General features: G+C 46.3%; 1 protein-coding gene across 2 annotated transcripts in view; it reads right to left on the bottom strand.

Annotated features, from left to right (window-relative positions):
• Window positions 1–26695, bottom strand: part of PACS2 (phosphofurin acidic cluster sorting protein 2) — a 188019-nt gene that overhangs the window by 119515 nt on the left and 41809 nt on the right. For both annotated transcript variants that reach the window (XM_045027524.1, XM_045027525.1), the window contains exons 2-4: window positions 17763–17850; window positions 7353–7442; window positions 591–716 (exon numbers count right to left, since the gene is read on the bottom strand). In XM_045027524.1, the coding sequence (XP_044883459.1) occupies window positions 591–716; window positions 7353–7442; window positions 17763–17850 (304 nt within the window). The remainder of the gene's footprint in view (window positions 1–590; window positions 717–7352; window positions 7443–17762; window positions 17851–26695) is intronic.

The raw sequence follows: 26695 nt of genomic DNA, 5'->3' as shown, positions 1-26695 counted from the left end.
AGACGCGATAGTTCGAACTCCGAGAAGTCGAACTCCCCGCGTCGGACTGCAAGGTAAGTGTAGACCAGCCCTTTGAAATGCTTAACTTTGCAACCTTAATGTATTTGGATAGAGTAAGTTAAAATGTGCTATTTATGTTCAAGAATTCAAGAAACAGACATATGTTAGCTCAACTGAATTAAATTTACTGCATCTTTGGTTGACTGTTCTGGTGCATTATTTTTTCAGAATATTTATTAGAAGTCCTTAAACTCTCGTGCCAAAGTGTGTTTTAAAGTCAAGGGGAACGATAGCATATTTGGGTAAAGTACCTGGAACTGAGCCCGAACCTTAAAAACGCTAAAAGAAATAAGCCAGTCCTTGCTTCTCCTGCTTATATTTTATAGAAAATACACAGCATTTATTACTTTATATTATTTCTATTAACACTCTTGCCCTATAAACCTTGGTACACTTGAAAAGTGACACACACATGAAAGCCATCTAGGTACTTTTCTCAGAAAAGAATGGTAGCCTTGGATTTAAACTGAGGATAAAGGGCATATGCTGACTCCATCCGAACGCTTTGAGTTGTGTTGATGAACATCTACCTCAGCCATGTTGATGCATCCCACTGCTAAAGTCTTGTAGCCCAGAATTGTTCGGTTTTTGTATCGCTTCCTCCTTTGCAGCATGATCTGAAGCTTGTTGCCTTCTCTTTTCAAGAAGTGAGGATACTGAAGTTAGAATACAATTTGAAAAAATGTTATACTTCTTGTCACTAGCTTCCAACTTACAGCTGACACACTCTTGTGCTCGTTAAGGTTAAATACCTTGCCCAGTCCCAGTGCTTTTAAAGATGTTTACAGTTCACCTAATCTTTTGTTCTAGGAGTAGCAGCAGCAGCAGACAACTCTGCACTGGTTCCAAGGAAGGCCAAGCTTTAGGTACTTCTGACTGAAAACTCTTGGCTAGTTTTTACAGCCAAACATTCTCTTTTCACCACTCTGTTCGTTTTGCCCTCACAACACTGAAGAATGCAAAATAATTACTCAGCTTACAAAAACAGCTCTGCAGAAATGCTTTCAATAGGTCTCTAACAGAACATGAGCTTGTTTGGGTGGCTGGTAAGAGAAATCTGTTCATGTAAACCTCAATTGACGTATGTACATTATACAGGAAAGGAACTGGCTCAGCCAATCACAGCACAGGGAGGCCTGATCCTTAACCGTACGTTTATTTCTCATCTAAGCAACTTCCTGAATGGCAGGCGTTTTATGTGCACAATGTCCTCATTGTTATTTCTCAGTAGACAACCTGAATCCCTGCGTGCTGTCTTGCTGACAGCTATTTGCAAGAGTGCAGAGATCTGTGTAACCACTAGGGCTGTTGATTATTCACAGTTAACTCACACGATTAACTCAAAGCATGCAGAGACCCCTGGCTGCCCCTATGCATAGGAGCCAGAAAGGGGACATACCACTGCTTCTGGTAGCCACGTGGAGCACCCCCCAACCCCGCTCCCCAGGTGGAGCGCGGGAGTGGGGCAAGCCCCAGATCCTGCTCCCAAGCGTGGAGCTTGAGGGCCGGATAAAATCGGCTGGCAGGCCAGATGTGGCCCGCAGGCTGTAGTTTGCCAACCCCTGCTTTAGAACCCACAAGTGCACTCAGTCCTACTGCTTGTTCAGCCAACGCAAAGACAAACAAGTTTGTTTACATTTACAGGAGATAATGCTGCCCAATTATTTACAATGTAAACTGAAAGTGAAAACAGGAGTTCACATTGCACTTTTTTAGCCAGCATTGCAAGGTATTTACTTGCCAGATATACTAAACATTAGTATGCCCCTTCATGCTTTGGCCACCATTCCAGAGGGCATGTCTCCATGCTGATGATGCTTGTTAAAAAAAAAAAAAAAGTGTTAATTAAATTTGTGACTGAACTCCTTGAAGGAGAATTGTATGCCTCCTGCTCTGTTTTACCCGCATCCTGCCATATATTTCCTGTTATGGTAGTCTCTGATGATGACCCAGCACCTGTTGTTCGTTTTTAAAACACTTTCATTGCAGATCTGACAAAATGCAAAGAAGGTACCAATGTGAGATTTCTAAAGACAGCTACAGCACTCGACCCAAGATTTAAGAATCTGAAGTGCTGTCCAAAATCTAAGAGGGACGAAGTTCACACCATGCTTTCAGAAGTCTTTAAAAAGCAACACTGAGATGCGGAAACTACAGAACCCAAACCATCAAAAAAGAAAATCAACCGTCTGCTGGTGGCATCTGACTCAGATGATGAAAATGAACATGCATCGGGCGGCACTACTTTGGATTGTTATCGAGCACAACCCGTCATCAGCATGGACACATGTCCTCTGGAATGGTGGTTGAAGCACAAAGGGAGATATGAATATTTAGCGCATCTGGCTCATAAATATCTTGCAACGCTGGCTACAAAAGTGCCATGCGAATGCCTGTTCTCACTTTCAGGTGACACTGTAAACAAGAAGCGGGCAGCATTAACTCCTGCAAATGTAACCAAACTTGTTTGTCTGAGTGATTGGCTGACCAAGAAGTAGGGCTGAATGGACTTGTAGGCTCTAAAGTTTTACACTGTTTTATTTTTGAATGCAGTTTTTTCCCCTACATAATTCTACATTTGTACTTTCATGATAAAGACATTGCACTACAGTACTTGTATTAGGTGAACTGAAAAATACTATTTTCTTTTTTTTTTTTACAGTGCAAATATTTTTAATCAAAAATAATAATATAAAGTGAGCACTGTCAACTTTGTACTGTGTTGTAACTGAAATCAATATATTTGAAAATGTAGAAAACATCCAAAAATATTTAAATAAATGGCATTCTACTATTGTTTAACTGTGATTAATTTTTTTAATCGCTTGACAGCCTTACTAACCACACAATGGTTCTTTCTCAAGAGCCAATCCTGCACCTCACAGGTGCTGACAGGCCTGGCAGAGTCTGGCTTGTTCTTCAGGGTGACAGAGTTGTGTCCTGTCATCACCAGCAAGGCCAGGCAGTGTGACTGAGGTGCTGTCAGGATTAACACCCTGGGCTTCCAACATCTGGGTTTTGTTTTTAGTAACTACACGGCTGTTCCTGCTGAGAACTCTTGGCCTTCACTTCAGGGCCAAGTATCATCTATGGGAATTTCCTTTCTGAAGTGTCTGACACACTGAGACCCAGGGGTGGCAGGATACCCAGCAAAACACCTTGTGGTTCACGTGTTCTGGAAAGGCTGGGCCCCGGGAGTTTGTCTCAGTACGCAAGATCCGGTTTTATTATGAAGTAATAAACGTATTTAAAATGGAGTCTGTACACATGGAAAAGCACCTTCTCACATAAGAATACAGTACACACAGAAGAACAGCCAGGTTGCAAAGTCAAGCATTTGACCTGCCTGGGCATATGCATTATGATACAGTATTTAAATACATGATCACATAATTTTTCTACTGCGCCACATTCAGTGCACAGGATGGACTCTGCTCACAGAATGAGTAGCCACACAATGTTTTTTCCTTGCTGTTCAATGTATGCAGTAAATTAGCCCTGGGCCACACTAGAATCATAGAATCTCAGGGTTGGAAGGGACCTCAGGAGGTCATCTAGTCCAACCCCCTGCTCAAAGCAGGACCAAACCCAACTAAATCATTCCAGCCAGGGCTTTGTCAAGCCTGACCTTAAAAACCTCTAAGGAAGGAGATTCCACCACCTCCCTAGGTAACCCATTCCAGTTCTTCACCACCCTACTAGTGAAAAAGTTTTTCCTAATATCCAACCTAAACCTCCCCCTCTGCAACTTGAGACCATTACTCCTTGTTCTGTCATCTTCTACCACTGAGAACAGTCTAGATCCATCCTCTTTGGAACCCCCTTTCAGGTAGTTGAAAGCAGCTATCAAATCCCCCCTCATTCTTCTCTTCTGCAGGCTAAACAATCCCAGTTCCCTCAGCCTCTCCTCGTAAGTCATGTGTTCCAGCCCCCTAATCATTTTTGTTGCCCTCCGCTGGACTCTCTCCAATTTATCCACATCCTTCTTGTAGTGTGGGGCCCAAAACTGGACACAGTACTCCAAATGAGGCCTCACCAGTGCTGAGTAGAGGGGAATGATCACATCCCTCGATCTGCTGGAAATGCCCCTACTTATACAACCCAAAATGCCATTAGCCTTCTTGGCAACAAGGGCACACTGTTGACTCATATTCAGCTTTTCGTCCACCGTAACCCCTAGGTCCTTTTCTGCAGAACTGCTGCCCAGCCATTCGGTCCCTAGTCTGTAGCAGTGCATGGGATTCTTCCGTCCTAAGTGCAGGACTCTGCACTTGTCCTTGTTGAACCTCATCATATTTCTTTTGGCCCAATCCTCTAATTTGTCTAGGTCGCTCTGTATCCTATCCCTACCCTCCAGCGTATCATCTACTCCTCCCAGTTTAGTGTCATCTGCAAACTTGCTAAGGGTGCAGTCCACACCATCCTCCAGATCATTAATGAAGATATTGAATAAAACCGGCCCCAGCACCGACCCTTGGGGCACTCCACTTGATACCGGCTGCCAACTAGACATGGAACCATTGATCACTACCCATTGAGCCCGACCATCTAGCCAGTTTTCTATCCACCTTACTGTCCATTCATCCAGCCCATACTTCTTTAACTTGCTGGCAAGAATACTGTGGGAGACTGTATCAAAAGCTTTGCTAAAGTCCAGAAATAGCACATCCACTGCTTTCCCCTCATCCACAGAGCCGGTTATCTCATCATAGAAGGCAATTAGATTAGTCAGGCATGACTTGCCCTTGGTGAATCCATGCTGACTATTCAAACCCTACTCTGAAAATACAATTATGAATTGCCTTGTGGGCTTTTCCATGGTGATCATCACTAATGTATGTGAAATACTCAGATACTATAATGAATTTATTTTCACAATACCTTTGTGAAATGAGTAATGCTATTATCTCCATTTTACAGATGGGGAACTGAGGTATCAAGAAACTAAGGTCAAGGGTATCCATGAATTTTAGGTCCCCAATTTGAGATGCCTAGGACCTGATTTTTCAGAGTACTTAGCATTATACATCACTTCATGCATTCAAAGCACAGCTCTGCACTTCAAAGCACTTCTGCAAATCAGACCACAGAGCTCAAGTCAGGCACCAAGAAAATGAGGAACATAATTAGAAATCACGTCTTAAACAACTTGCCCAGCAACTCTGTGGCAGAGGCAAGGATAGAATCCAGCTTTCCAGGGCAGCATTCAACTGTGCTAACCAAACTTTCCTCCCCCCTGCCTCATTCACCACATACCTTCAAACTTCTGCAACAACCGAGGCAGAGGCCCTATAGACTACAGCCTCCTTCGTTACACAGGCCTGATTCATCCTGAGAGCACCATCCATCCTGTGCACTGAATGAGGCAGAGGCGATGCAGAAAAAAAAGTATGTGATCATGTAATTGGAGACTAAAAATGTATATTCACAGATGGGCCTGTGCAACCCTAAACCAGTCCCCCTGAATTCAGGCATATCCTAAATTTTGAGTTTGAATTTGCAACCTGAATGTTCTTTTAATGTAGCATGTTCGTGTGTAAGTAATTTCCTAGGTTTTTAGAAAGCAAAACTGGAAAAAGGAAGATCCATCATGTGGCATCCTACTGATATCAACATGGGTCATCAGTAGGTTGGAACTTTAGATTCATCAAACAGACCTCTGCAACTTGAACGAATGACTAATAGTAATAAAGTCGCCATCCTCTGGATCAGCTCTGGAAAGGTGGCCAAGTTATCTTTTCCCTTTGATGGGAAACGTTAAGAGCTTTATTTTTAAAAAGCAAGCACAGCGTTTGCAGAATCCAAAGTTGCCAAGTGACTAACAATCAGAGAACTCTTCGTGTGTGCCTGTGGTTCTTGTTTTCCTCCTGTTCTAAAGCAGGTTCCAGTCCTGACTCTAGCAGAAGGGATTTTATGCAGCCTCCCAGTTACCCCCTTCTGTAAAACGTGGGGGATGACGCTAGTCTAAGGTAGCAGGCCTGGTTTGTAGTAAGGGCTATTGAGTGCCTAGAATTAACAGCAGTCAGTGGAAGAGCTGGACTAGACCACATGGCCTCCTGCCAGCTCCCAGCCAGGAGGCTGCTCTCCATGTGTGGCATTCCTTGTAATTGAGGAGCAGTCACTTATTCTCCCACAAAGGTACCCCAGAGCAGTAGGAAGAGAGTGAGCAGAGAAAATAGCCCATCCCTCAGACCTAGCAGAAGGTGGTGATGGGGGAACCTGGAAAAGCTAGCAGGAAATCCAAGGCCACCCCAGGAGCATCTGTGGAGAAGAGTGCTGGAGGATTTTGGAGATGGAGGAGAGGAAAGGGCAGGCCAGCCTGAGGCATCTGCTCCAATTATACGGCTTTCTTCATTCTATTCATCCCTCATAGACTGCCTGGCTCCTATCTCTGCTCCCCGTCACCCCCAGGCCTGCCCTGTCTGCCCCCAACCCCCATGCCTACATCCATACTGGGCCACTTCCTCCTCCCTCCACATTGCCTCCATGCTAGCAAGGAGAGCAAAGCAAGCACAGGAAAAAGCCTTCCTGCTGTGCGCAGTGCCTGGGCCTGCAACAGCCCCAGCAACCAGGAGCAGCAATTGAAGGGAAAGCTTTTCAGCCCTGCAGCACTACTGGATGCATGAGATCCAAGCTAGGTAACAGACTGCATGCAGGAGAGGAATAATGTCATATACCCCAATGCAGGACATTCTGCATTTCTGCTGGAGGGAACGCGGCTGCTGCTGAGCAGGACGCTCTCTGTGCATATTCTGGGAGTTCGTGCATGCTCAGTACAGACAATTTTCAGAGATTTTAGATGCCAGCCTCAAACTCCACTAAGCATATGGAAACTACCATTTTCAGAAGCTTATAACTTGCCCATATCCAACTGATTTCCACGGGAACAGAAAAATGTACCTCCCAGTCCAATGTACCTCCCTGTCAAGTTTAAAATCCTTGCTCCAAAGCATGGAGATGCTAGAGCTTCTCAAAACAGTTGTAAGAATTTAACATTGAAAAGACAACCTAATTTTCTCCAATCTTGCTCTTAGAAGTGGCTGGACCATTTTTGCTGAAATGTTGCAAAATATTCAGCCTGTGGCAGAAACTCCATCACATGGAAAATTTCAATCCAAATGTTTTTTTAGCTTATAATGAAAAAGCACTGACTACAGGTGCCATTGCCAGAACTGCCTATAATTATTTCAGAGGAACATTTACATTAAGACTTTTAAAACAAGTATATCAGAACTTGGTTTAATGCAAACATCAGATGAGCACATTCACTTTGGACTTTGTTACTATGTTACCTGTAGTGAAAAAGTTAGTGCAAGTTCGGTTTCCACATGTCCGCTTGGTGGCAGCACAATTTCATGAGACCGTAGTATTCGCTTCGAGCCCTACACAGAAACAAAACCTGGTTAGGTAAAGGTCTGAGTATCAGTCCAGGCTTGTTCCTTTCACCCTTTGGGAACTGGCTAGTGCCAGTTTGGACGCGATCACTAGGGTGCACTCTTGCAGACAGCAGGGTTTGTGGTGAAAAGATGATAGAACCTCAGTGTTCCAAACACCTCAGGAATGGAGGTTGCTGATAACTCAAATGTTCGTAACTCTGAACAAAACATTATGGTTGTTCTTTGAAAAGTTTACAACTGAACATTGACTTAATACAGCTTTGAAACTTTACTATGCAGAAAAAAATGCTCCTTTCCCTTTTATATAGTAGTTTACATTTAACACAGTACTGTACTGGATTTGCTTCTCCCACCCTTTGCTGCTTCCTGATTGTGTACTTCCAGTCCGAAATTAGGTGTGCGGTTGACTGGTCAGTTTGTAACTCTGGTGTTTGTAACCCTGAGGTTCTGCTGTATGGTGTTGCTGGATGGAAGCTAAACCTAGTCCAGCTTGAAGCTAGTTGTGCTCTGCTCCTTGACACCATCTACACCCTGCCCCCAGCCACCCTTTCTCTTGTGTTGCCTCCCTGTTGCCAAACCCATTTCTACACCAGGCAGCACCAAAGGAAGCAGCAGCTTCTACCAGCAGAGCAGGGACACAGAGGGGCTCTATGCTGAGCAGCAGACAGGCTGCAAGGGTGAAGTGGGATCCCTGTTCAGGGACAGAGGCCTATTCAAACAGCCATCATGGGTGCCAGTAAAGAGGAGATGAGGCCTCATCTGAAAGAAACAGAGGTAGCTGCAGGAATGGCTCATGTGCCACACGGTGGGAGCGCCCCAGACTAGTACCATTTATTGAGGACATGGGAACTTCTCCTTAGGGATCTATGGGCAAAGTGATTATAACAGTAGTGTATGGCAAACTTAAAACTAAGCTGTCACTTGAAATTTCTAGGGGTTCTCTTAGTCCTGCTGCCAGGCTGGGGGTCTCCGTAGGGAAGCGCACAATCTGGGATCAGCTGCAGTGAGTCTGCAGACAGTTCACAGTAAAGTGGAGGAGAGTTGTGTCTGTTTTCAGGAGCGCCCCACTTTGTTGCTCTGGCTTTGGGTTCTTACGTGTTACTGTTCTGAAATCTAAGGAAAATATTGTGCTATACTGCAGCCTTCCAGCAAGAATATGTTTTTATCTAACTTGTCTGTGTTTATGTTGTGAACATAACAGTAACAGATTGACTATGCCCTCTTCCAACAAAGACCTACCCAGATGAAAAGCAAAGCACTTGGCCATTGCGGGATTTGGACATATTTGCAGTTAGTAATACAGTAGTAGCATAAGCAATATTTCTGCAGCACCAGCCCCAAATGTTCAAAAAACATGTGATTCTTTTTAAAAATAATCTTATGATTTTTAAGCCAATAAATAGAGCGTTCTTATTATCTGCATGCTGGGTTTTGAGTGCTTAGGGCAGGTTTACCAGCTTCTCTGCAACCATTAAAGATATAAATTAACTTTTAAAATTAAAGCTGAGATTCTCTCCTAATCAAATGACTTTGGCGGCTGGGGCTTTAAGAGAAAACACCAAACACTGAGACTTGCAATAAGACTGGGAGAGCTGATGTGACTGATCTGGAGCAGCACTAATAATTTATGAATAGCACATGCTAACTGTATGACTATATTGGTGCAACTCTACAGGTGGCTCTCAGCAAAAATAAGCAGGAAGGAAAAAGAGTTCAAGTTAAGCTACACTCCAGCAAACACTTGAGGGCTGCTAAAGGACAGTGGCAGAGCTATTACCTCCAACGACTCCGGCTTGATTCCTGTTGAGCCTACAGAAGGGCTAAAGGCCAGGAACACAGAAGAACTATGCAGAGTTTAAAAGGGACCCTCAGAAGAGGAGACAGTTTTTCAAGGGAAACCAGACAAAGAGATCTACTCAATCAGGGCTGTCTGAAGAAGGTAGGTTTGCCTACAGTACTACCTGGGGACTGCAAGGGGAGGCAGGGAATGTGTGTGTAGACAGTTTTTAAATCCTCCCTGAATACTTGGTTTCTACCGTTAACAAACACTACTTGGATTTTTAAGAAGTCTGTCTGGTCTCTGTATACAACTGGTCAGACTCCTGAAGGAAGAACTGCAGGTGTCTGAACTCAGTCAGACCTGTAGGTTACTGGTGGATGCCCAGGGGGCTGTAGCCCAGGGCTTGGTCTAAGAATGGGAGAATTGGAAAATTCCACCCCAGGAGAAGTAAAAGCAACAGGCCTGACACCTGAGCATGTGCACTCAGCTGAGAAAAGGAAGAGAGGGGCACCCAGTCCTGCAACCATGACAGTTATCAACACAGATGTTCTGTCAGTGCCAGAGCTCCTTCTAGTTGTCACAGTGTGGCTTTATTTGTTATGCCACGCAGAGGCCTTATAATAAAGGACTAACACAGCTGCGTCCTGAATGCACCACTGTATTCAAAGCAGACAAAAAGGACCTGAATGTTTGATAAAGTCTCGGGAAATGCTGTTAAACAACAGTCTGAAAGGGTCTCCCCAGGATGGGTACAGGCCTGGGAAGCGTTGGCAAAGAGGGGCTAGCTACGATGGAATTTTATCATGTCCTTTGGAAGGAATCTAGGATGTGATTGTAACACTATCTTTGCAATTATCTTTATTAAAAAGTGGATTAAGTCACTAGACTGAAAGTTCATGCACTTGGCGAACCGATATCACTGACATCTGAAAACGGCCTTCGTATCAGGAACTTGAGCTCATGTGCACCAAGTGACCCCAAAAGAGCTTTATCAGCACATCCGAATATTCAAATATGTCAAGACCACAAACCTACTGACTGCATGTGGTGCTGCAGAGACACTGGTCCACCTTCAATTAGTTCATCATAGGACAAAATAAATGTGGATGGTAATCAAGTGACAAGGTCAGCTCAATGGCACCCACATACAAAGCAGTAGCTGTAGCCGCCACATCCCCTACAAAGGCCATCTGGAGATGAAAGACCAGGTCAGTGATGGATGAGAGGAAGGATGGTCCAGTAGTTACAATTCTAGCTTGGGACTTGCGAGTAGGGTTCCAGTCCCTGCTCTGCCACAGACCTCCTGCAGGACCGTGGGCATGTCACTTAGTTGCTCCGTGCCTCAGTTTCCCATCTGTACAATGGGATAACAGCCCTGCCCTGCCTCACCAGGAGGTTGTGAGGTTAAACACATTAAAGATCGAGAGGTGAGCAGATGTTATGGTGACAGGGGCCAGAGAAGTACTCAAACTGTTTCCATCATGCCCTTTTTTCCCCATATACTTAATACTTTCCAGGAATTTGCTACTTTTGCTGTTTTACTGTCTATACCACAGGTTTTTATTCATTTATTTTTAAACTTGAGGAAAAACTCTCCCTACAGTGAAAACAGCTGCCTCTTCAGACCTGAAATTTGGCACGCCCATAGTGTTGTGTGTGTAGTTCACATGCTGCTCAATCTCAGGAAGGGTGCATGTAAGTGACAGGACCATCATTTGGGAGTGTGAGTGGTGGAACAGAATTAAGTGATTCGAGCCCCAGATGGGCTGACTACGCATGCCCATGTGTACACCTTCTGGGGCTGCTTAAGGAGCCTTGGAACCCCTTTCCACAAGCCCCTTCCTCACCTGTGAGAAGGGGCTCAATAAATCCCTTGGCTCCTGAGGGCAAGGGGGTACAGAGCCCCTCGCTCCTGCTCAGGATACCCATGTGGGGTAGGCACTGCAGGGCTCCCGCTCTGCCTCCCGCCAATATTCCCTCTAGCTGGTGCCTGAAATCCCCACAGCCCTGAACTGCCAGCTTCCTTCATCTTTATTAGGGGCACAGAGGGGAACTGGTAGCTATGGGGCTGTGAGGAGCACCAGGAAGCCCCTTCCTCTCCCTCCCACATCCCTCCCCACGGATACGCTCAGTTTTTGATAGGGAGGGTTAAGATATGTGCTATTCCCACCTCCTCTTGGCCATATAACCTGAACTGTGCTGTACAGGAATGGCGAGCAGTGTGATTAACTTCACTAACTATTTCCTGCTTTTCTAGCAGCTGTATGCTGGTTTTCCTCAGCCACCATTCTCATAAGGGGCACTGAAATCTGTTTCCTGATATCCTAGCAAAGGGGTTCTGGGAACTGAACTCCCTCATTCTGGAAGGGCACGAGGAACACCGAACTAACAAAGCTGTTTGGATGCCTGTTCGTTAGAGAAGGGAGGGGATGAAGGAAATCTGTAAGGAAAACATTTTTGGATTTAAAGAGGAAGTGGCAGAATCTGGTACCCCAAATAGCACCAGACCTGCTAGGGCCTGCTGGAGATGAGGATTTGACAGCCTCAACATGCACAGATGAGGTTGTAGCAGTGTTTCTCGCTGCTCTCAAAGTGGCAGTGACAGCTGGTTGAATCCGTAGCTCTGTATTTGAATATTCTGGGTCTTCTTGTAAGGTGAACCCTTTAAGTTTAAACTTTTAGGCTAACATTTTTTTTTGACACAACTACTAAGTTCTCTGCAGGGTTTTTGGCTGCAGCAGCAGATTTAATCAACTTCCGCTCAAGATTAATGAGGTTTTATGCCTGGGAATAGCCTTAGCTTTTAAACAAGGCTTAAGCACTGTTCAGTGACAGGAATCCCTGTACATTGGGCTGAGCTTACAAGTAGACCAGGAATGGCCCCCTTGACTCCTGCCTACATGAACACTGATGTATGTACACAGTATGTATAAAAATCAATGCATTAATTTAGACACTTACAGGTCCATATAAAAACACTTACAATGCAAGTTCATACACTTTAAAATATACGTTATTTTAAAGTCAAGTGATATCCATTCTCTTGCATTTTACACCTCTTTGAAACCTATGAAAAGTCACTGTTACCAGGACTACTGTAGCAGTGCAGTTGGTAAGTGACTCTGTAGTTATTAGGAAGCAAAAAAGCACAAGGAAAATCCTTTGAAATTGCAAGAGGGAGCATGTTAACTCCCGCCCTTCTGTAGCTCCATTTGACTGGCCCTACGCTATCCAGGAGGGAAAAAACCTCTGTTCTGCCCTGAGACAAGATGTAGCATGTAAAACAGGTTAAGAGGTTGAGTTTTAGTTTTGATGAAGTTGGGAGAACAAGGGTTTGCAACAGAAACTCAGTTTCATAATATAAAGCTACTTTTGGCCTTAGCGATGGAAAGTCTAAGGCCTGGTCTACACTAGGACTTTAATTCGAATTTAGCAGCGTTAATTCGAACTAACCGCTCAACCGTCCACACCAGGAAGCCATTTAATTCGAACTAGAGGGCTCTTTAGTTCGAATTTGGTACTCCACCCCGACAGGTGGAGTAACGCTAAATTCGGCATGGCTAGCTCGAATTAGGCTAGGTGTGGATGCAAATCGAACTTAGTAGCTCCGGGAGCTATCCCACAGTGCACCACTCTGTTGACGCTCTGGACAGCAGTCCGAGCTTGGATTCTCTGACCAGCCACACAGGAAATGACCCGGGAAAATTTGAATTCATTTTCCTGTCTGGGCACTTTGAATCTGACGTCCTGGCTGGACATCGGGGCGAGCTCCGCAGCACCTGCAACGATGCAGAGCTCTCCAGCAGAGAACTTCATGTTATCTGTGAATAGAAAGAGGGACCCAGCATAGACTGACTGGGAACTCTTCGATCTGATCGGTGTGTGGGGCGAGGAGTCTGTGCTTTCGGAGCTGCGCTCCAAAACAGGGAATGCGAAGACCTACGAGAAGGTCTCCAAAGCCATGAGAGACAGAGGATACAGGCGGGATGCAACGCAGTGCCGCGTGAAAATCAAGGACCCCAGACAAGGCTACCAAAAAATCAAAGCGGCAAACGGACGCTACGGAGCCTGCCACCACTGCCCCACCAGTGACCGTGGACTCTGACGATGGGACAGTGTCAACGGCCAGTTCCTCGGTGATGTTCGCGGACAGGGAAGATAAGGAAGGGTTTGTGGAGGACGAGGCAGGCGAGAGCGCTTACAACGCTGGTTTCCCCGACAGCCAGGATCTATTCATCACCGTCACGGAGATCCCCCAACAACCCTCCCCGGCCATTAACCCGGACCCTGAATCAGGGGAAGGAGCAGTCGGTAAGTGCTTTAACCATGTTAACTTTTATTCTTAATATAACAGGAATCTTAACTGTGTGAAAAGGAGGGATCTCTATATATGGGGATAGAACAGAAATCATCCTTGGAGATCTCCACGAAGTTCTCCTTGCGTTAATCGAAAAGCATCAGCAGGAGGTTCCTGGGGAGAGCTGCCTTATTGGGTGCTCCGTGGTAGCACACTTTTCCGCGCAAGGCTTTCATGAGGTACTCAGGGAGCACTGCCTCCCCGAGCACGGCTGCATCGGGCCCTGGTTCGTGCTAGCTTTCACGCAGCATGCGCTCTCTATCTCCTTCAGTGACCCTCCTCAGGGTGATCTCGCTCAGAGACTCCTGCATCTAATTAGGTTAATTACTGTAATTTTACGCCTGGTCCAAAGTATTTTTAAAAAATCTACGGACAGACGGCATAGCACAGACTCAGCACGCAGCTGCGTGACGAGCGTAACGGAAAGCCAAAGAATATAATGGACGCTCATGGAGGGAGGGGGGAATGAGGACGCAAGGTATCCCACAGTTCCTGCTGTCTCCGAAAAGTATTTGCATTCTTGGATGAGCTCCAAATGCTTCTAGGGTCAAACACAGTGTCTGCGGTGGGTCAGGGCATAGTTCGGCAATTTGCGCACACACCCCACCCACCACCAGAAGTGAAAACAATCCTCTGTTGACTCTTTTACATGTCACCCTATCTTTACTGAATGCTGCAGATAGACGCGATGGTGCAGCACTCAACACCAACATCCTTGCTCCCCCCACGCTATGGATGGATGGCTGATGGTGCAAAAAGATGGAAATCCGTCCTCATCATCAGCCTATTGGCACATGGGGCAGTGCAAAAGGGCTGGTAACCATGCCGACTAGCATCAGTAAGGTCGATCAAGGGCGCCTGTCCCTAATTTTTGATGGCAGATGGTGCAATATGGCTGGTAACCGTCCTCATCATTGCAACAGGGGGCTGAGCTCCATCAGCCCCCACCCTTCATTGTAAATAAAAGATTCAATTGCCCCTGGACTAGCAGAGGGATGATGGGCTCCTTCATCCACACTCCTTAATGTCCTGCCTGGACTATCATTGCAGCTGGAGGCTTCCTTCCACTCATTTCTCACAAACAAGTCACTGTGTCTTATTCCTGCATTCTTTATTACTTCATCACACAAGTGTTGGGACAATGGTATGGTAGCCCAGGAAGGCTGGGGTAAGAACGGAATGAACAGGTGGTGTTGTTGCAGGAGCACCCCCTGTGAATAGCATACAGCTCATAATTTATGCAGGATCGGACACAGAGCAGCTGTGCTCTCTGGTTCTATGATACAGTGGTTCTCTAGTACACTTGCCCATAATCTAGGCAGGACTGATTCTATTTTTAGATACCAAAAAGGAGGGATTGACTCAGGGAGTCATTCCCAATTTTTGCTTTTGCGCCCCTGGCTGCTCGGCCAGGGGCACTTATGACAGCCCCAAATGGGGCAGTGCAAAAGGACAGGTAACCATGCCCATCTTATTACCATCTTATTACCAATTTATGGTATGGTAGATGGTACAATATGGCTGGTAACCATCTCTGCTGTCATGCAAAAAGCAAAAGCATGCTGCTGTGTAGCGCTGCTGGCCCGCCTCTGTCAGCGGCATCTAGTGCACATACGGTGACATACACAAAAGGCAAAACAGTGTCCATGGTTGCCACACTATGGCGTATGCCAGGGCAATTCTGGGAAAACGGGCTTGAAATGATTGTCTGCCGTTGCTTTCCCGGAGGAAGGAATGACTGGCGACATTTACCCAGAATCCACCGCGAAAATTATTTCTGCCCCAGCAGGCACAGGGGTCTCAACCCAGATTTCACAGAGACAGCCTAGACTCAGTTAATTGTTCGCAAAAATGTATCTTTGCAAGGAATTCACTCCCTGTTTCCCATCTCACAGCTTCCACTGTCTCCAGACCTGCCACAGCATCCCCCTCGCAGAGGCTGGCAAAGATTAGGCGGCGAAAGAAAAAGACAAGGGACAAGATGTTCGAGGAACGTATGGGCTGCTACCTAGCAGAGGCGGACCAGCAGAGCCAGTGGAGGGAGACCGTCTCTCTGTGCCAGCGCTCACACAGCGAACGGGAGGAGAGGTGGCGTGAGGAAGACAAGCAGGCGACTGAAACAATGCTTGGACTAGTGAGGGAGCAAACGGACACGCTCGGGCGCCTTGTGGATGTTCTGCAGGACCGCAGGAGGACAGAAACACCCTGCAGTGTATCTGCAACCGCACTCCCCCGCCACAAAGTCCCATACCCCCCTCACCGAAAATAATCAGGAGGAGGGGCGGCCGGGGACGTGAATACTGTCACTGCACCACAGCACAGTGCTCAAGTACCCAAAAGCTCTCATACCCTACATTTGCTGAAGTCCTTCACTTCCAGACTCACAGTAGTCCCAATCCCAGTCCCATCCCCTAACTGTCTACTTAATTAATAAAAATGCTTTGCTGTTAATTACTGTTTCCGTTATGTTTTTTCAAAGAAGACTGTGTTTGAATGGGGGGCGTGGGGAAGGGGGTGGTTAATTGCATAGGACAGTCACCTTTCCCAGGGTACAGACACGGGGGCAGGATCAGCAGCGGGTCACACACATGGTGCAGTCAGTAGGCACCCTGGTCGGTTTTTGGAGATGGTTTCCAGGATCTGTGTGGGCGGGGGAGATGTGACTTTGCAGCGGGGGAGGGCGGTTACAGATCTTATACAGCGGTCCTTGTCCTGGACCGCTGAGTCACGCAGCTGAGGAATCTGTATCCGTCCTCCTCCACCACAAGGTCACATATCCGCCCGCACACAGAATTCCATAAAGAGGGATGGCAGGCTCCGTTGAAAGAAGCATTCCGGCACTGCGGACCGCTCTAGGAGCAGGAGCCTGTCATTCCTTGAGTTTAGAGGCGGTCTTTACATCACCGCACACCCTACCCAGCACAGCCTGTGTCCCAGTTTCAACCCTTTCACGAAAAGTCATGAATAAAGAAACCTTTCTTAAGTAATAATGGGACATGTATTTTATTTTTACACGTGTGCTGGAAGTGGGGGTAACGGGGTGAACGGGGTATGTAACCGAAGAGGAGAGTCAACAGTAACTGGGTAAAGAAACAGGTGCAGGTTCAGCTTCTCTGTAAAGAAACTGAACAGTCACAGGTCACGCTGCTCGCTGGTATTTGAAGAGTTCCTTCTCGCTGTCCCAGGCGCCTGTATAGGGCTTCATGAGCAAGTGCATTAGCGGGCAGGCTGGGTCCCCGAGGATGACTATAGGCATCTGCACATCCACAACAGTTATTTCGTGGTCCGGGAAGAAACTACCTTCCTGCAGGCGTCTGAGCAGCCCACAGTTCCTGAAAACACACGCATCATGAACCTTGCCCGGCCACCCGACGTTGATGTTTGTAAAACGTCCCCTATGGTCCCCCAGTGCTTGCAGCACCATTGAAAAGTAGCCCAATTTCTCATCAGCTGACTGTGGAAGAGGTGGACGATAAAGTGCGAGGAGGAGAAAACGGCGATGATCGCAGCAGGCTCCGTGCTTGCAGTGCTGTGGCGTCCGCGCTGTCACTGACCAGAAAAGTGCACGAACAGATTGCCCGCAGGCGCTTTCAAGGAGGGAGGGAGGGAGGTTGTGATTGACGGTTCAATGACGACACTTACCCAAAACCACCCTCGACACATTTCTCCCCCCAGCAGGCATTGGGGGCTCTACCCAGCATTCCAATGGGCAGCGGGGACTGCGGGATAGCTTCCCACAGTGCACCGCTTCCAAAGTCGACGCTGGCCCCGTGAATGTGGACTCAGAAATTCGAATTAGTGTATTTAGTATGGATACACAAATTCGACTTCATAAGGTCGAATCCACAAATTCGAACTAAGTTGATTCGAAATAGTCTTGTAGTGTAGACAAGGCCTAACTCACCCTGTGAAGATATACTTAAATACTATGACAGTGGAACTACACAAGGAAGGAAAAAATGTCAAGATCTTACTCACGTACCTAACACTGCACAGCTACCTAAACAGCGTATTGTATTAGTGGAATAGTAGGTGATCATCTTCTTCTACACATGCATTACAAAATGCAACCTTAATTTTCACATTTCTTGACGTTTCAGCAGTTAACACTGCTGCTGTAGTGTTGCACTTACCATTAAAGGTAGGCTAAGTATTAAATGCAAGTTACCTGCATTTTGACTGCAATGACCACAGAAATGAGCTCCTTATCCAATTCCTTTAAGACGACCAGTTTCTTTAAAGTCAAGGTACACAACCTGCAAGCAAGAACACAGGAGAAGCAGCTATGAGTTATGCCTGGAAAAGGAAAGGATATAAAGTCAGAGCAACCTGAAGGTACAGCATGTCCTTGGGATGAATTTCTTCTTTTTCCTTTCATGTATTGGAGAACAGAGTACAGACTACTGACCCACAAGCTAGGTTAAAAAACTACAAGTTCTTTAAGCCAGACAATCAATAGAACTTAGAATTGCACATTTTCAAGTATGTTGGCTATTTCACTTTACAACTCCTGGCCCATGAAGACCTACTTCTACCTGTTTGTCAACTGCTGTTTTCATGATTTCTTTTAAAAGTTAATAAGCAGTTCTGGCCACCCAAATGGAAAAACAGGGATTTAAGCTCTTCCCTCTGCCCCCTGCTGTTGGCATGCCAAGCAGATGAAAGTACTGTCACACTTCACACATTGCTACTTAGCTTTGGTCAAAGCTGTTAAGAACATAAGAATGGCCATATTGGGTCAGACCAGTGGTCCATCTAACCCACTATCCTGTCTCTGACCGTGGCCAGTGCCAGGATGTTTTCAGAGGGAATTAACAGCAACTTGTGGAGTGATCCATCATTGTTATCCAGTCCCGGTTTCCAGCAGTTAGAGGTTTAGGGACACCCAGAGCATGGGGTTGCGTCCCTGACCATCTTGGCTAATAGCCACTGATGGACCTATCATCTACACTTCTCTACACTTGCAGAGTTTTTCCACTGTAAGTTTCACCAGTGATTGCGGGGGGAAGGATAGCTCAGTGGTTTGAGCATTGGCCTGCTAAACCCAGGGTTGAGAGTTCAATCCTTGAGGGGGCCACTTAGAGATCTGGAGCAAAAATCAGTACTTGGTCCTGCTAATGAAGGCAGGGGGCTGGACTCCATGACCTTTCAAGGTCCCTTCCAGTTCTAGGAGATGGGTATATCTCCAATTATTATATATTATGATAGGGAATCGGTGAAAGGGCTGGTTTGTGTACTCAATTCCTCAGGCGTCAGAGAGTGTTTACATTAGCAGCACTTCCATCGCAGATTAGAGCAGCTATCCCACAGTGCAGCTCTCTCCAGTTTGACTATGGGTCTTGTGGGAAGGGGGATGGGGGGTGATCACAGGCATGGATATAAACTGGACACTAGGAAGTTTAGACTTGAAATTAGACAAAGGTTTCTAACCATTAGAGGAGTGAAGTTCTGGAACAACCTTCCAAGGGGAGTAGTGGGGGCAAAAGACATATCTGGCTTCAAGACTAAGCTTGATAAGTTTATGGAGGAGATGGTATGATGGGATAGCCTAATTTTGGCAATTAATTGATCTTTGATTATTAGCAGGTAAATATGCCAAATGGTCTGTGATGGGGTGCGATCTGAGTTACTACAGAGAATTCTTTCCTGGGTGCTGGCTGGTGAGTCTTGCCCACATGCTCAGGGTTTAGCTGATCGCCATATTTGGGGTCGGGAAGGAATTTTCCTCCAGGGCAGATTGGCAGAGGCCCTGGAGGTTTTTCGCCTTCCTCTGCAGCATGGTCACTTGCTGGAGGATTCTCTGCACTTTGAGGTCTTTAAACCACAATTTGAGGACTTCAGTAACTCAAGACATAGGTTAGGGGTTTGTTACAGGAGTGGGTGGGTGAGATTCTGTGGCCTGCATTGTGCAGGAGGTCAGACTAGATGACCCTAATGGTCCCTTCGGACCTTAAGTCTATGAATCTTGGGTCCCTGCACAGCCTCCTCCTCCCCAAACACTGATAAGCTCCAGTAGCTCAGCATGGCTCCAAGCAGAAGATCACTTGTTCCATGGAGCAGGCACTGTCACCTGGCCAGATAAGTGAGCACTTGACAAGAAAACAGGAAGGGGAGTTTCAAAGTTCCCCGGGGTTTACAGGAGGAGGGGTAGATGTATGTTTACCTGGCATCAGAGCAGCAGAGCTGCTGGCTAGAGTGGTTGCCTAGGCACAGTGGGACATCCTCCAGAGGCTAAAAGCTGTGTGAACAGGAAGAATGTGTCTTCACTTGCTTTTGCGGTGATGTGCATCACCAGTAAGAGCTGTATGCCTCTCGTGGAAGTGGTTTTCTTTTTGCGGTGAAACTTCTGAGTTTCACTGCAAAAAGTCATTAACAAGTGTAGACGCTCCCATGGTTTTTGAGCAAAAAAGGGATTTTTTCTGCTTTAAAATGGCAAGTGTAGATTTGCCCTAATTCTTTTTTGAACAGTGTTATACTTTTTGGCCTTCACAATGGTAACAAGTTCCTCAGGTTGAATACATGTTGTCTGAAGTACTTCCTTGTTTGTTGTAAACCTGCTGCCTATTAATTTAATCGGGTAACCCTCCCATTCTTGTGTTATTTGATGTCATTAGTGATCCAATATCACTGTGCATTGAAATAATTCCTTGTATAAAGTACAGATGGAATCAGTGCAATACACAAGTGTTAATATCAAGAAACAAGCATTAGTGTCTGGATTTTAATATTGGGCTGGCCAGAAAGAAGCCCATCCTCTCTGCATGCTCGGGGAAGATCCTGCTTCACTGAGCCCTTTCTCAGACACCTCCTCCCAGCACAGCTCCTAGGTATGATTTCTCCTAGAAGCAATGTATAAGCCTTACAACTCTACAATTTGGCTCAGTGTTTCATGTGCATGGTTCCATCAGATCCTCTATTCATTATGAGAACAGGGACTCTAATCTCTTTGGCGTTATCCTCCTAACTCTCCACACTTGTGTTGTCTATGCCTGATTTTTTTTCCCTTTTTTTTTTTGGATGGTTCTCGTCATCACAGATATTGCCATTCCTCAGCATGAGTTATGCCAGGCTGCAAGGAGATGCTCTGGTCTCGCAAGAGATCAGATATGAAAGGCCGCAATTTAAGTGGATTCTGCACCCACCCTTATTACTTTGCTCCAATTCAATACTGTCCATAGGTCAATGGTCCCCAAACTATGGGGCATGCCCCCCTCGGTTGGCCCGGGCCAGCCCCCATGGAGGGTGGGAGGGAGCACCACCCAGCCCTGATCTACTCCAGATTACATTATAGGTAAGGGGGGGGCCATGACATAAAAAATGTTTGGGGGCCACTGCCATAGGTGAAGGGAGCCTAGTCAATTACCTTTAAGAGACCCACTGATTAATGGAAAATCTTTTGGAACAAAAGAGGAGAGGACAATTTGGTGAGCAATTCACACCCCCCACCCCACGCCTTGGCACCATAACTACATACAAGGCTGCCCCCTACAGTGCATGCAGAAGCAGCAAGTGTGAAACTGACAAGCCTGCTCCATTTTATTCCTCTCTTGCTTGGCCATTGGGAAAATGGGTGCTGCTCTACATGAAGCATGTTCCTGTGCTACTAGCAACACCTGCGAGTGAGGAGATCAACAGATAGTTGATCCTTCCCGTGTGTGTCCTATCCTATACTCCCAGTAAGAGTGGAGGACCTTGTCTCTCCTACATCTGTACATTGCACTTCCTGCCCCAGCAAGAGCAGGAAGTGAAACTGACCCATACTGTGTTGGTTTCATTCCCTGGCTGCTGCTCCTGCAAACACAGCATGAACAGGACCTGAACGCCCTGTCATATAACCTTGGTCACAAACTCATCAAGTTGCATCTTCAAATTAGTTAAGTCATTTGCCCCAACAGCTCCTATTGGGAGGCTGCTCCAGAACCTCTCTCCTCTGATCGTTAGAAACAGGGCTTTGGAGCGGAGCCCGGAGCAGCTCCGGAGCAGTGGAGCTGCAGGTTTTTGCCTGGAGCTGGAGCAGAGCTGGAGCACAGCTCCAAAGCCCTGGTTGGAAACCTAATTTCCAACCCAAATTTACTCATGGCCACTATTCCATTTGTTCTTGCGCCAACATTGTCTTTAGCTTCCACAGCTCCTCTCCCTCCCTGGTACTTATCACTTCAGCAGGACCAGCAGCACACGCTCCATGCTGGGAGTAGGGACACCTGCCAAAGGGGGCAAAGGGCCCCACGTCAGACCAAACTGGAGACTGGCGAGGCAGTGCACTCAGCTCCTAAGAGAGAGCAGATGTGAAAGAGCAAAGGCCCCTCTAGCAACCCCTCCTGCTGGCAGAGGTCCAGAGGGACCCATATGCATGTTCCATCATACAAGGGACGCAGAACATTGACACTCTCTTCCACCCAACCTCCCCGCACCCCCAACACCAACCATGGACAAAATCCCAGAAAACAAACCTAAACAAGTAAAATACAGAACTGTCGCATCTTACGCGGGGGTTAGGTTCTAAAACCAGTACGTAAGGCAAAAATTGCATATAGTCAAAACCCCAGACTAGCAGCAAGCTGAGCTGGGCCGGCAGTTGGAACCCCAGACCAGCTCTGCCCGCCGCCAGTCTGGGGTTCCATCTGCTGGCTCCTGACAGCCGGGGACACGGCCCCGCTCAGCCACTGCCGGCCCGATGGACGGAACCCCCGGCTGGCAGCAGGCTGAGCGGGGCTGCGTCTCCCGGCTGGCAGGAGCCAGCAGATGGAACCGCGCATAGTTGAATTCGCATAAGTTAAATGCACGTATGATGCGACTCCATTGTAAAATGAAAAGCTCTACTCCACATAGAGGTTTTACCCCCAAAATGATCCAGAGAACCACAAAGTCCGCAAGGAACTGCATTGCTATCTATTTTACACAGAAATGTGTGCAACACTGGGACAATTCATAGTACCTCTGGGCCTCAGTTTCCCCATGTGTACAACAGGGATAACAGCCCTGCCCTACAGGGGTGTTATGCGGATGAATACATTACAAATGGAGAGGTGCCCAGATACTACAGGAATGGGCAGCAATGTAGAACTCTGACAAACTCAGCCCCTCCTTGGCCAGTTGAAGAGAGAGGGGAAAAGGGAGAATGGAGGCTCTCATACATGAAGTCCATCCACACAGAAAGGTGGAAGCTCAAACTGAGGGCAAGGGGGAAGGGAACAACACAGAAAGCCAGAAACAGGGGGAGAGGAGAGTGAAGGCCAGTATGTTTGACTGCACATCTGGTTTTTACTGTGTGCCAGCATTAATTAGAAGTGATTCAGAGATAAATGTGTCCCCTACTCCAGATTGAGGGAGGGAAAAAGACCTCCATTCCTCACCCTGTCCCAAAAGAAATGTCAAGTGTCAAGCACATGCATGCTGCAGCAGAGTCAGGGACGAATTGTGATGCCATTTATTTTCTTTATAATGCTGTAGCTGGAGAACACTCACACCCCCACTTGCCAAAATCCACAGAGCTGTGGCTGGTCAGGTGATGAGAGCAGAGGTCTAACAGGACAGGCATTGTCTCTGCTGACAGACCAAAACAATAGGCTCTTTTTGTCCATCATGCCAAAAGCTTGAGAAGGAAAAGGTACGTAAAGAAACAATTGTGCTCTCAGCACACACAGAAATACACAAGGGCGTACTGTTCTCAACTGACATTCTTTCAATTAGTCCTTTATAAGCTTTGATCAAACCCATGCAGCACTGCCGCCTGAGAAAGCCCCCTTTACAGTGATCAGGGAAACAAAAGCAGTTAAAAAAAAAGACATGAGATACATCTGCTTTCTTTATCCATGATTGCCGGACAACTGGTACTAAAAGGCTCTTCACACCAAGAACAATGAAGCATTTATATCCTCTAGCAGAGGAGGAGATTCAGAGAAATCCACAGTGTAAAAATCATTCGTGCAGTCAGTGTGTTTATTATTGCAGGTCTAAATTGTCTAGCTTCTGTTGCTTTACAAATCAAAACAGGAGATGGGAGGAGACTAATGCTTGCAAAAAAAACCATTTAAAAAAGGTTAGTCCAAGGGAATATTGATTGCAGCCACAGCCACATTTGGAGTAATGCACCAACAGTGGATTCAGTGGCTAAAACCAACGGGAGGCCTCCATGTCCAGATGCATACACAGAACAGCACCAAGATTATCCACAAAGGAGGCACAAAGGTATCACCCCCTTTGTGTTCCTGTCTACCTGCTTGGAATTTAAGTGATAACTAAGTCTCGTGGATCAGCAATTGTCTGCTCTTAACATCTTTATTAACTAGAAAATGTTGCAATGAGCATGTTAAATTTCATGAGCAATACTAAACTGAGAAGAATTATTAACACCAGGAAGGACAGAAATACACAGTGACCTAGACAGATTTGAAAAAGAAGAATGATTTTCAGCTTGGAAAGATGCATTCAATATACATAGGGAAAAATCTAGTACACAGCTATCCAATAGGAAGGAGGAAACTTGGAATCAATAATGCGAGAGACACCCAGGGTGATGACAGAAGTAGGCTGAACGACTTGTAAATATTTCAAAACTGTATATTGCGCATGTGCAGCAGAACATTTTTAGTGCACTTGTTTCAGCAGCCACCTGTAACTGAGTATGCAAATACATAGCTAGTTCAGTGCACACAGGTGGGTTCAAGACATACAGTTAACCCACAAAAGCTTAGAACCTTCACTTTTGTATTCCTTGTTTTTTCATCTCGACTGTACAACCATGCAATTTTTGCATTTAATAGATACATAATTTTGATTATTCTAGCTCATTTCATTTATGTCAAGGTTGGGATTGGGACAGACTTCCCTTCTCAGCTTTTATTGGCAGGGACCTTTTGTGGGGTTTTTCTTTGTTTGTTTTTTTCCGCTTTTCTCAAGGCACTTAAATATCCATTGGGAGCACAGATAGGTGACACTCAGTTTCTGAATCTGAAATGGAACCTTGCGCCTTCCCTTAATCATAAGCCAGGTTTTCATTACGGAGTCAGAGGTTCATGCCTAGATTCTGCATCAATTAGAGCTACAAACTACTACAGAATAAACATGTCCAATGAAAATAAACGGCTGTCTTTCTAAAGTAAAGATGTGATAGCCTGACACTAGCTTTAAACAAAAACCTGGTCTTCCCCAATTCCTTCAGCCTCACACTGAAGGTACAGAAGCATAGAATTGTAAGGCTGGAAGGGACCTTGAGAGTTTTTCTAGTCCAGGGGTTTTCAACCTTTTTCTTTCTGAGGCCCCCTGCAACATGCTATAAAACCTCCTCAGCCCACCTTTGCCACAACTGTTTTTCTGTACCAGCAGATTAAAAGCTAGGGCCAGCATTAGGGTGTAGCAAGCAGGGCGATGGCCGGGGGTCCAACACCACAACACCGCAAAACTAAGTTGCTCAGGCTTCAGCTTCAACCCTGGACAGTAGAGCTTCAGCTTGGGGGGCAGGGCTCAGGCTTCAACTTTCTGCCCTGGAGCCAGCTAGTTGAAAGCCAGCCCTGGACTCTGATTTATTTTGATGAACCCCCTGAAACCTGCTCACAGCCCCCAAGGGGGCCCCGGACCCCTGGTTGGGGAACCACTCTCCTAGTCCATCCCTCAGTGGTGAGGCAGGATCAAGTATATCTAGACCATCCCTGACACATGCTTGTCCAACCTGTTCTTATAAGCCTCCAACGATGGGGATTCCATACCCTCCCATGGTAACCCCATAAAAATTAATGTAAATGAGGGGGTTAGGTTCCAGGGAAATTTTTTTCACCAGAAAAAAGACTATACACACATACACACAGTATAAGTTTTAAACAAACAATTTAATATTGGTACACAGTGATGATGATTGTGAAGCTTGGTTGAAGTGGAGGAGTCAGAGGGTGGGATATTTCCCTTACTGCTAAATGAACTAGCAATTGGCTGAGCTCTCAAGGGTTAACTCTCTCAATCTACAAGGCAGCAGGAATGGAGAGAGTATGTGAGTGTGAGAGAGAGAGAGAGAGAGATGCACATTTCCCCTTTAAGTACACTGCCTTGTTAATTAGATCAGCTTGCTGAGACCACACCTGCTGCAAGCTCCCTCTGTCCTGAGCCCTGGTGTGTCGTCCCCCCCCATGCTCTATGGAAGCTGGGGTAAGCGGGGTGCAGGAGCAGGACACCCTGACATTAGCCCTCCTCTTCCTTTCCCCCCCACCCCCCAGCAAGCAGGAGTCTCAGGGAGCAGCTCCAAAGGCAGAGGGCAGGAGCAGCACATGGCAGTGTGGGGAGGGACTGCTGAACTGCAGGCAGCTGCTGCACAGGGAATTTAGGGGAGCAGGGAGCTGATGGGGGGCTGCCGGTCCACCCTGGTTCCAAGCCCCCACCAGCTAGCTGCAATGGGCTGCTCTTCCTGCAAGCAGTAGACAAAACAGGCGGCTGCCAAACGACGTTAGAAGGGAACATTGCACAACTTTAAATAAGCGTGTTCCCTAATTGATCAGCAACAAAACAACGTTAACCGGGATGACTTTAAGTGAGGAGTTACTGCATTATCCAGAATAAATAATATCTAACATGCCAAGGGTTTTTTTTTTGTTTTTTTTTTAAACTGGTCTTCGTAGATCAGGTTTTCTAAACCTTATTTTTTTGCTCTCCTCTAGACTCTCCCCCAGTTTAGCCACATCTTTCCTAAAGTGTGGTTCCGCAAACTGGAACAAATACTCCAGCTGAGGCCTTACCAGCATCAAACAGAGCTGGACAGTTACCTTCCGTTTCTTACATACAACACTCCTGTTAATCCACCTCAGAATGATATTAGCCTTTTTGCAACTCCACTACAACCCCCACATCCTTTTCTGCAGTGCTACTGCCTCACCAGTTATTCCCCATTTTGAAGTTGTGCATTTGAGTTTTCCTTCTTAAGTGAAGTACTTTGTACTTGTCTTTACTGAATTTCATCTTGTTTACTTCAAACAAATTCTTCAATTTGAATTTTAATCCTGTCCTCCAAAGAGCTTGTAACGCCTTTCAGCTTGGTATCACCTGCAAATTTTATAAGCACATGTTCCATTCCGTTATCCAAGTCATTAATGAAAATATTGACTAGTACCAGACTCA

Source organism: Mauremys mutica, chromosome 8 (assembly GCF_020497125.1).
Source record: "Mauremys mutica isolate MM-2020 ecotype Southern chromosome 8, ASM2049712v1, whole genome shotgun sequence".
Classification (NCBI taxonomy): Eukaryota; Metazoa; Chordata; order Testudines; family Geoemydidae; genus Mauremys; species Mauremys mutica.
This window is presented reverse-complemented; position numbering and strand designations above follow the sequence as displayed.